An 11,431-nucleotide genomic window follows, 5' to 3' on the forward strand; every position below is an offset into this window, starting at 1 on the left:
AGACGTTCACATATTTCTTGTATCAATTGTTGGGTTGCCATGGCAACAGTTCCATCTGGGAGCATTGTGGTTTCGGCCTACAATCTATCCCACTGATAAAAGCAGAGATGCTGACACTTAGACTTAGAAGTCAGAAGGAAGGCTACTTTTGAGTGGTCTTGGATGGAGTGACTTCAGCTAGAGTGCGGTGGTTGTTCTAGAACATCACGTCTCTTGGACATCCTGCTTTTTCTCTTGGCTGGTTGCTACTTGGAATTCAGAATTTTGGTGAGCGATTGCTCTGTGAGAGAGTGTTTTCAGTTTGGAGCTACAGCCCGATGCAGAAGGCCCAGATGTCCTTCCCTCCAGAAACCACATCACCAAAGAGCTTCCCAAGTGAGAGACGTGTTCCCTCTCACGTATCCTGGCTCTGACCCGGGCCTCCTCCAAAGTGTACATGCCAAAACAATTCTTCTTCTTGGTGGGCTGCTGGGAGGCACCCACAGACTGCAATTGACATGTTTAGATCTCTGCCGACCAAGTAATGTGGCACTTCGTACGTCCGGACTCCCCAGAATACGTTGAACAAGATATCGTCAACCTTTTTGTTGTGGTGAGATTCAGTACCAGCTAGCTCTTCTTCGCATTGTGAGCCGTGTTCTTTAACATTACTGCTGTCTGGTTTAGCTCCTTTCGATCAATCACATTTCAAATGCAAAACAAAAAGATTCAAAATGAAATGGACACAATTAAATGTAGGGCAATAGTATCGGGTGGAGCTCTGCTCCGTGCTGCAGGTCAGCACACCTGTGGGTTTTTCTAGTGTTGGTTCCACATTGAATCTCTCACAGACGGCCAAGCCTCTCACCCTAGATTAAGATGTCTCCAGAAAATACGCAATTTAGCGCCTCGTATCTGCACCCTTGTAGCTTGTTTGCTACTACAAGCTGCAGATGTTATAATAGCTTCATCTGAGGGGCACAACTGAGACATTACCCCACTAGGAGATCAGGGTCACCGGAGAGAGTTCAACTCGGCGCAGGATTCAGAATCAGAATCAGAAAAACTTTATTAATCCCAAGGAAAATTATGTTCGTAACATGCATGCAACATCTGTACTCAACATATCACAATATATTAAAAAGAAATAATATGATAAAGTACAAAAAAAGCTACACAAAAGAGCTTAGAAACCATGTGAACAATGTGCAAGAAAATGCAGTTCAAGAAGAATCCTTCATTGTGATTTTTTCAGTGAATGAATTGTACGTTTTTATAGCCACAGGAAGAAAGGAGCTCCTGTGGCGCTCGGTCTTTGAGATGGGTCGTGTCAGTCTGTTGGTCCATGTGCTTCTGTATCGGACCAGGAGCGGATGGAGGGGGTGGCTGATGTTGTCCAGGACGCTCCTTAGTTTCAGGAGCGTCCTTCTCTCCATAACCGTCTCCAAGGAGTCCAGTTTCACCCCCACCACATCACCAGCTTTGTGGTTGAGTCTGTTAGTGTCCGCCACCGTTAGTCTGCTGCAGATAACAAGCAATCGAAGTATTGCTCATAATTCAACAGATATTTTATTATTAATAGTGCCACTCGTGACTTGCTCATCTATTCTACCGAAGTGTATGTGAACGTGTTGGAGAACGCATGAGTGTAGGTACTGGAGGAGTGTCACGATGAAGTTTGCCTGCAGAGTGCTCCACACCATGGGAGCTCTCATGTGCTGCATCTCCCGGCGTCACAGTCCTTATCTATATTTTAGTTTCATCTGGAGTAGATAACCCTCCATCTGTGATGCTCGCCTGTTCAGCTGTTAGCATGTTCTATTTTCAGACCCGGCGCGAAGCATGTGTGTGTTCACGTCTGTGTGTTTACAGCTCGTCGCTACACAAACACTCCTCACGCTCTCAGCGAACGCACGCTACACGGTGTCAAAGTGAACCCTGACCCTCTTAAGCACCCACTCGGGTCCGAAGAGCGAACGTGACTCTGGGTTGAAGCAGGAAGATTTATAGCAGAATGGCAAACACGCGGCGACGAGGATGAAACCGAGTGTGTGGTTGGGAATCCCTGGTTCCGCCGCTGCCAGCTGAAGTATAAAGAGGAGGGAAAATATAGAAAACGCCACTCTAACAAGCCTCCAGGGACTGGAGCTGCCTGGTTCTGAGAGGAGGAACAGCTTGTGTGATCTCACAACAGTCCACCAGAACCAGGCGGGGTGTACACAAATGGATTCCCGCTGCTGTGTGCAAACGTCAGCGCGTGTTGATAAGACGGTATCGCAGGACAACAAGTGAGAGCAGGAGCCACGAGTGAGTGACGATGTTGTGTCGCCCACAGGGTTTAATTAAACACGCACACATTTTAATAACAACAGACACACAACAGCCACGCAGCACGCCGACAGCCGCTGTGGGGGATAATGAATCTACTTTGTGTGGACAGCGAACGCATCATTTTACATTTCCTCTGTGGCTCATGTGCATTATCATGTTGACGGGTTATTGTGTCGACGTAAAGAGCGTTATAGAAGACGCCGCGCAAACAAAGGTTCCTCAGCACAACAGTCGCGGTGGAGCTTCTGGTATGGGTCTTTAATGTTTGACTTTGATAGCTGTGTTGTGTCCTCTACTCGATCGAGTCTGACCAGACGAGTCGTCTACAGTTGAGCTTCATCCTCTCTGTTCCCCCAGTACAAACCTCCAGATGTAATGAACAAACAGCCCTCACACTGGACGACGACAGCGCTCTCACGAATGCTAACATTTTCCGTTACGACATCTTGACACAGGACAAGTTTTGAAACTGTAGTTTTAGCTCAATGGCTTAAGACATACGAATTTAAAAAAACTGAGGACTGTAAATACAACTTGTTTATGCCCAAGATTTCTCAAATATTTGAGAAACAGACTGTGCGAAAAACCACCCCAAATACATTTCACCCGGTTACTGACTTTGAGTGGACCGTTGGCGCTTCATTTTCCTCTGAGCTCATCTGCCCTGGTGGTTTTGTCCACTGCCACCTACTGGCCATTGGATGAGATGCTACAATCAGAACACGCTTCAGAGTCCTCTCAAAGAAGTATCATCACGCAGTAGCGCAGCACGCTCCAGGCTCTTTCTCTGCGTGTTCTCTGCGTCTGTCAGAGCAAAATTTTTGAATTAGTTTCAAGCCCATTGATGAGAGGTGAATGTTGGGAGCAAGGTTATTATAGTAAGCAAAAAAACAAAAACTGGAATTGTGAAAAATAAACTGAAATAAAAATCAAACCGAACTAAAATGACAGCAAATTTGATGTTTGTTCATGAAGTGAGACAATTTAAAATACATTTATTTTGGCTCGGCTGGTTTTACGTCACCTGTCTTTCCAAACTTAATGCATATTTTATACTATTTTTGAGACCTATTTCAATCTTCGACCTTGTTCTAATGCCCCGTATTGAAGGAAAACATAAACAGAGAACTAGAACTATCACTAGTACTAACAAAAACTAAACTGAAACTGAGCAGTCTTCAACAACTGAAACTAATAAAAACAAGCCAACCCACTGTAAAAACTAGTTAAAACTAACTGAATTTGAGAGACACAAATTCAAAACTTAATGAAAACAAAACCTAATGAAAAATCCCAAACAATTGTTAACTATCATAGTGCAGGTGAAGATTCTTGACCTGGAAGTTAGAGCGCAAGATAGATGTACAATGTTTGGGGGGTTTTCTAACCATAGAGAAGTCATTTTAAAAGGTAATAAAATACTTAGACCGATTACTTTTCAGTTGAAATGAAGTCATTCATTTCACCCTTTAAGTCCAGAACAACGTCTGGCGGAGACATAAGAGGCCACTAGGGATGATCTAGTCGTGTAGGAGACTCCCACTATCGAACGTGGACAACACAATCTGACTCCTAAGGCAGACGCCGTTGCATGTTCACGCATGAGGCATTTCAACAGAATCAAACTGTGCCCCGCCCCATGGCGTTTCTTGACGTTCGTGCCTCACGGTGCTGAAAATGCGACACCATGAGATTAGCTACTATAAATACCAAGTCACACCAAGTGGTGCTGGTGACGACGCTGCGGGAGAGAAACGTTTGATTCATATGTGTCAACATATGAATCAAACGTACGTCTGATTTCTGAGTCACGATTGGACGAAAAAGTCCACGTAAGAATTGCTGAATTCATCCGTGTAGTCTGCTGAGAATAAATGGGCCGATCAGACCAGGAAAGAGCGCAGCGTCCCCCAGACACGGTTCAAATGTGCAAACCACATTACACATGCAAATAGCTCATTGAGCGAGTTTGTATTAAATCAGCATCCACATCAGCTGAATGTAATTCGGAGCGCAATTTGGGTTTAATGTCCTCTGCTGGTGTTTGAACAAAACAAGTGCCACATCAGACTGAAAGCAGTCGCATTAATCTCACTTGTTTAGGAAGATTCCAGGGAGTTCTTAAGCTGTCTGGAGAGGCGCTGCAGGAATTACTCAGCACCTTTTTTGATCAAGCTCTGAGAAGTCGTCAATTGTTCTGTCGAAACAGAGTCTCTCTCAGAGTTCAGAACTTGACTGTGGTCAGATGATGATGAGGAAGCAGCGACAACAGCAGGACGATGTTCCGCCTGACTTGGAACAGAGGCCGGTTTCTTGGATCCACCCTCATTGAGCTCAGAAGACGCGTCGTGAAATCAACATGAGGAAACCCAGTACAGTGGTACCTGGGTTCTCGACCACAATCCCTTCCAGACGGCTGTTCGAGAAGAGAATTGTTGGAAATCTGAATGGATTTTTCCCATTACAATGAATGGAAAAAGAAACAATGCGTTCCAAGCCTTAAAACAGTCTTTTGTAGGAGTGAATGTAGAGCGTCTGCTGCAGGTGGCTGTTCCTCTATGTGTGTGGCCGCTGCATGTGGGAGGGGTTGGCGAGTGAGTGACGTCTCTCCAGAAGTGAAGAGGTGCCCGGTGCGTGTCCAGCTCTGAATGTGCGCTTCTGTGCAGTTTGGCTGTGACAAAGTCATAAACCAAGTCACGCTCTGTCCCAGACTCGCCTCATCCCTGTCCCAGCTCCAGCCCACAACAGGACATCAAACCCTGGAGTGAGCGCTCCAGCACCTCCCCTGTGACACTCTACCACGGTCCAGTGTGGAGACAGGAAAGGTTTTACACCTCAATATGAAGAAAAAACAGTCAGTAAATGGAGCTAACGGGACATGTCTGCATACAGAGGCTGGGTTACACAAGAACAAAGCGCCTCGTGGGTCAGCTGATCGGTCTGCGCATGTTATGTTTTTTCCAGCTCTTTTCAGGGGCGTTCGACTTCTGGACTTTCATTCGAAACCCGAAGCAAAAAAATCTCAAAATGTTTGTTCTAACTCCGATTTGTTTGAATTCCGTGGTACCACTGTATTGTGAAAATAGAATCAGGAGGTGATGAAAACAGCCCTCTTCATCATTGTGACTCCTGAAATCAAAGGTGTCGTCGCTGTTGTGGAAATTTAATCAGATTAAGGTGACAAAGGAGCTTAACTCAAACCTCTCAGAGTGTTTTCTGTAAACATGGCACATCATTAAGGCACAGCGCCGCCACATTTCCTGAACCCTCAGTCAGAGAGGAGGGTTCTGGAACATGTCACAGGTGCTCACAGTCAGACAGGCTGTCCGCGCAGCAGGGCCAACCTTCAAGGATCTTCAAATTTGATTTCTTAATCCGGCCCCATTCCGCTGTGGAATCTTTGATGGAGGGTTCTGATTCACCTGGGCCAGACCTGGACTGACTGCCATTACGTCGCCAGTCAGTCCAGGTCTGGCCCAGGTCATCCTCCCAATATGGCCTGTTGAAATTCCTAATCCGAGTCTCTCCTGGATGACTCAACATCTCACCCTATACTCTACACAGAGAGAGTCCAGACCTGGTTTTGGATGCTTGTTATGTCACAAAATATTTATGGAAATCTTGAGGAGAAGTCAGTGGGTGCGCTTACATGGACCGGTCCAGTAACACTTATTAGGGGAGGTTTTCTTTCGGAATCTTTTCGGACCAAGCGTGTTCAGGATGAAATATTGTTCGGCTTGAGAGGATTGTGGTAAGCATCAATGCATCGTCTCTCCCTATCTGGGCTGACTTTTCACGGCTCCCCCACCGGGTTCGATTCCAAATCAGATCATATCTTTTCATGCACGTGAAGAGGGAAGATTTACTGTCCAATCAGAATCAGAATCTACTCAGAAGTGGAAGTGCTGCTCATGTCAACGTAGCCCTGATACTGATCTGCCTCTCCTCCTCTCCAGTTCCCTCCAGGAGTCCCGAGCAGCAGCAGCAGCAGCCATGTGAGAGGAGCCAGCGAGCGATGTCCATGTCCAGCTGAAGCTGATCTGCCCCCTTCGCCCCCCATGAGTGAGAGAAGATGACTATCACCAGTCGACAGTCCTTCAATGTCCTGACGGTCATCTTCCTGCTGCTGTCCACCGCAGGTGTGTTTTGATGTCCGCCCTGTCCACACTAATAAAACATGCCGCCGTGATTTGGAGGATCGGTGAGACGTGGGTGTCACGCTCGAGTCAGGGACGGTGAGAGAAGAGCCCTCGCTGACAGGACCTGCCTAAGCAGTTCACCTTGACCTCAATGACTACAGGCAGATTTTAGGAATCTGCTGATGCACCACTGAACACTTGCTCTCTAAACACAAAGACAAGTTTCACACAACAGCTTCACAAATACAGTGGTACCTCGGTTTTCCACCACAATCCCTTCCAGACGGCCGTTCGAGAAGCGAATTGTTCGAAATCCGACTCGATTTTTCCCATTACAATGAATGGAAAAAGAACTAATGCGTTCCAAGTCTTAAAATAGTCTTTTGTAGGAGTGAATGTAAAGTGTCTGCTGCAGGTGGCTGTTCCTCTATGTGTGTGGCCGCTGCATGTGGGAGGGGTTGCCGAGTGAGTGAGGTCTCTCCAGAAGTGAAGAGGTGCCCGGTGCGTGTCCAGCTCTGAATGTGCGCTTCTCAGGAAAGGTTTTACACTTCAACATGAAGAAAAAACAGCTGACGGTCCGCACACGTTATGTTTTTTTTCCGGCTTTTTTCGGGGGCGTTCGAGTTGTGGATTTTTGTTCAAAATCCGAAGCAAAAAAATCTCTAAATTTTTGTTTGAAGTCCGATTTGTTCGAAGGCCCAGACTTTTGAAAACCGAGGTACCACTGCATATCAGTCAGGAGCTGCTCCAAAACTACTGTCAGTGTCAGATGATGCAGATTTCTGACAGAGAATGTGTGGGATATTAGCCACGGTGCGCAGCTGCTTGAAGAGCTTCCTGCCCTCCTGCGCTCCACCATCTCCGTCCCCTTCATCGCTAAACCGGCTGTGAGAAAGGAAAGCATGATCTACCTCACGAGGCTCATTACGACTTCCCATCTTTCAAACAGCCGATCCACCTGAGTGAAAGACTTCAATCAGCCCCCGGCGGCTCGGGCCCTTCAGCCAGATCACAGCAGTGGGGCTCCTGCCGCGGCTGCTTTTTAATCTCCACTGGTGAACACACAAAAAAAAGATGTGACAATTAGGAGATGAATCAAACTCGGGGAGTGGGATTCCATTGATGTCCTGGAGGAGGTTTCAGAGGCGGCACTTTTGTTCCTGGTTCGTGGAGATAATGTGGTGGCAATGAGAGGCGCTTCTTTCAACATCTCTCCGCCGTTCTCTCCCGCAGCTCTCTCCGCTCACTACCGGGTGTGTGAACCCTACTCCGACCACAAGGGGCGCTACCACTTCGGCTTCCACTGCCCTCGCTTGTCCGACAACAAGACCTACATGTTCTGCTGTCACCACAACAACACAGCCTTCAAGTACTGCTGCAACGAGACAGAGTTCCAGATGATCATGCAGGTCAACCTCACCAGCACCTCCGACGGCTACGCCCACAAGTGAGTCAAAATCACTCGATGCTCCGCCCCTTTATTCATCAGAGCAGAGCCAGCTATTGAGTTGTTTCCACACAAGTGAGAAGATGCTGACAGGTAGTCGATGAAGCCCACGTTCCATCAGTGTGATCACTGCGTAACAAATGATCAATCTGGTCATGGTCACTGCACACGCTGGTGTTTGCTGATTCTTGCACGACAATCCTCCACACAACTCTGCCTCACAACACTGAACATGAAAAGACTCGTCTGCTCTGTCATTCTGGTGAATATTCTGTACGTTGATTCTCTTTGAAATAGATGCTCTGCTGTCTAGTTTCTGTAGTCCACTTGGCTTTGGCTCCAACTTTGTCTCATGAAGTCTCCATAGTTGTGAGTGTGTGAGCGGCCGCTGGTCTATAGTCGCCCCACGCTCTGACTGACTTTGGTGACCCATGACCACATTCAATTGTAAGAAATCGAAAGATTTTTTTTAATTTATATCCACATTAAGTCTTAGTCTTTAAAAAATGAATGATCTGAAGCAGAGGTTCTCAACGGGTTTGTCTTAACTAATCTCCATCACCCCGAAATGACTAGCATTGGAAAAGGCCTGCGACCCACTCAAAGCAGCTTCACGACCCACATTTGATCTGAAGTGAGTCAATGTTCTGTTTCTCACAGCAACTACACGGCCCTGGTGGGAGTCTGGATCTACGGCTTCTTCGTCGTGGTTCTGCTGGCGCTGGACTTCCTCTACTACTCCGCCATTAACTACGAACTCTGCCGGGTCTACTTGGAGAAATGGGGTTTGGGGGGCCGCTGGCTGAATAAGGCTCGGAGTCAGTGGCAGCGCTCCATGCAGGAGGAGAGCGAAGCTCCGCCCCCGCCCATGAGCTCGGGTCACTACCAGCCCAGGCACAGTCTCCGCGGCGAGAGCCACAGTCCCACGCTACTGCCCTACAACACCTCCACGGCATGGTGAGTCCCCCACACCCGGCACTGACACGACCAGGACCAGCAGTCACCTCCAATAGTGGTTATTTGTGCTCAGGCTCAACAGTACAATATTCCGAGACTTTAATAAAGTGAATCCTCTGAGAGAGTCATAACACATTCAGCCGCCCACACCCACCGGTCCGCGCCAGTTCGGTACCAGCCGGCTCAACACACTGGTGTCAACAGTTTCCTGCTAAAGCTGCCAAACTTAATGAAAGAATTTGCTTATTGTGGCGTGATCATCGGATCGACCCGCGGTCCGTTTCATCCACTGGTGTGTTCATTAGCATACCTGAGGACTCGGTAGCAGCGCATGCTAACACCGCACAAACCAGCATGTGAGCAACAACAGTACCTTCTGGAGTCAGAGGTTAAGTTGTAGCAGAGCCAGCTGAGTCGTCGCTCCTCATGCAGGCTGTTTTTAGAAGCTGCTTTTAAAAGACTCGACCTGATTTTGTCCAGCATCTGTCAGCCCGGTGTAAACCAGCAGGCCGGACCCACCTCTGACCCGCGCTCCAGAACTCCTCTCTCTGGGGATCTGATGCTCAGTGTGGGCGACGTCATCCGGCAGAGCCAGCTGAAGAGAGGAAGAGAGAAAGCGCCCAGGTTAAATCCCGCCTGCCCCGCGACTCATCTCCCAGCGTGTTGGTTCTGGATGATTTGTGAGCGTGTGAATGGGTTTATTCTTAGCTGCTAGTAAATGGACCTGCATTTATGAAGTGGAGGATCAGGGCGCATGAATTAGAATAAGTTAGCGTGCTCCGGTTTGCTGGCCCATTTTGTCAAGCGCCGTTTCATTCCGACTGTATCGGAGTCTGCAGAGAGCTGCTCCTGCGGGTCGACAGAACCGCTGGTGGATTGATGAGTCCACTCATCCCCACTACAGTTCTCGGTCTAATGAGGGAGCTCGGTGGATTCGTCCTCTCACGCTCGCCCCGGGGTGCCTGCGCAGCCGCCCGGCGCCACCTACAGCTCATCCATGTCCAAAGTGCAACACAGAACCATTTGTCAAACTGTGCCCTCATTGAATTATCGATGACCCGCGAGAGAAGCCGAGCCAGTTCACAGGCATCAGGTCAACGGAGAGAGAGGAAGATGAAAAATGACCTGCGAGGACTTCAACCAGCAAATCCATCTTCCATTTGGAAATTAGGGAGATTTGGTTAGATAGTCATGTCACTTATAGTAGATGTATTTTATCATTCATGTTTTTATATCTTACAGAATAGTGGTGAAGGGAAGCAAAGAAAGGAGCTCAGACAGGGCGGGAGAACCGGAAGAGTGACAGTAGTTAAAAATTCAATTAAAAAAAGTCAATACATTGGATTTTTTTTCCAATTGAATAAGTTATATTATATTTTTATATTATAAAATATATAAAGTATAAAGTAAAAATATAAAGTATTTGAATCATATTCATGAATCATATATGTTTATTTTCATATATTTTATTTGTAGATACACAGATTTTTTTAAAAAATAATAAATGACATTTTAAAATAATGTAATGAAGCCTTAAATAGTGGAACAAATAAGTAAATAGATAAATATATCCCCAAATACTATGGAAAAAAGTCATTTAATGAAAAAAAAAAATCACGCTGGAAATATTCTAAATGGCTTAAAGCAATTGGAAGAATTGTGTTCATGCAGACACTTATATTTAAATGGAAAAAAAGTCCGATAAACAGTCACCAAACAGGAAATATAACCACATGGTTTGAATCACGGATCCTTCAGTGGTCTGCTCAGTAATGACAATAAATATCTCCACAAGCGCTGTGCTTCAGATCTTATCTGAGAATGAAGCTGCTCTTTTCACCGCCTGCTGCTCTGTGACTCAGTTTCTCGCCCTCCAGTCTCATGATCTCAGTACCGAGAGAATCAACGTGGCAGAGAACCAACCAGTGTTTACAGGCCGACAGGGAGCCGGCTAACGCTGTTCACTTACAAAGATATCCCGCTTTACGGAAGCCGCCGTCGTGTTTGGTGACGCGGTAATGTGGTTAGACTTCTGACAGTGCTCTCAGCAGGGTCGCGGGTTTGATTCCAGCTTGAGTCAACTCTGCTGTGTACCTACCTGAGTGGCAAGTTTTCTGAGCGCGTGTGTTTGGGAGAGGTTGTCTGTTTATATATGATGGGCTGGAGACCTGCCCAGGGTGTCCCTCGACTCTGGCGCAGAGCAGCTGGAAAAGACTCCGCCTCATGACCTTGTTCTGGGGTAAGATGAAGAAAATGACTTTTCTGTACAACACAGAGCGTCAACATTTTTTTGCTAGTACCTGAGTTACTAGGTTACTTTGATCTCCAAAATCTTGGAACACTAACCTCTCATCTGGTTTGTTATCTCAAATCACATTGCGTTTCATACCTCGTATGTTTGACCCGAAAATGTTGTCGTTGTCGGCTGGTAAATGTTTGATCTGCTTCTACTTTTTGGCTTCTGTCTGTTCCGTATCATTCACAACTCTTGGCAAGTTTCGCATCACATTTCTGGCATTCACATTTTGCCTTCCACGGCTCTCAGTTCAGGCATCGTACCGGCAGATATTTCCGTGCT

General features: G+C 46.8%; 1 protein-coding gene across 2 annotated transcripts in view; it reads left to right on the plus strand.

Moving 5' to 3' along the window:
• The window catches only part of shisal1b (shisa like 1b), a 52,829-nt gene that overhangs the window by 36,157 nt on the left and 5,241 nt on the right, over positions 1-11,431 (plus strand). Inside the window, exons 3-6 of one of the 2 annotated variants that reach the window (XM_053885924.1) lie at positions 6,267-6,449; positions 7,683-7,896; positions 8,557-8,853; positions 9,334-10,151. In XM_053885924.1, coding sequence (XP_053741899.1) covers positions 6,383-6,449; positions 7,683-7,896; positions 8,557-8,853; positions 9,334-9,568 — 813 coding nt within the window. In that variant the 5' untranslated portion in view covers positions 6,267-6,382 and the 3' untranslated portion in view covers positions 9,569-10,151. Of the gene's footprint in view, positions 1-6,266; positions 6,450-7,682; positions 7,897-8,556; positions 8,854-9,333; positions 10,152-11,431 lie in introns of those variants that run through there. The other variant, XM_053885925.1, reaches the window with a different exon arrangement.

The sequence above is a fragment of the Synchiropus splendidus genome, chromosome 14, assembly GCF_027744825.2.
Source record: "Synchiropus splendidus isolate RoL2022-P1 chromosome 14, RoL_Sspl_1.0, whole genome shotgun sequence".
Classification (NCBI taxonomy): domain Eukaryota; kingdom Metazoa; phylum Chordata; class Actinopteri; order Syngnathiformes; family Callionymidae; genus Synchiropus; species Synchiropus splendidus.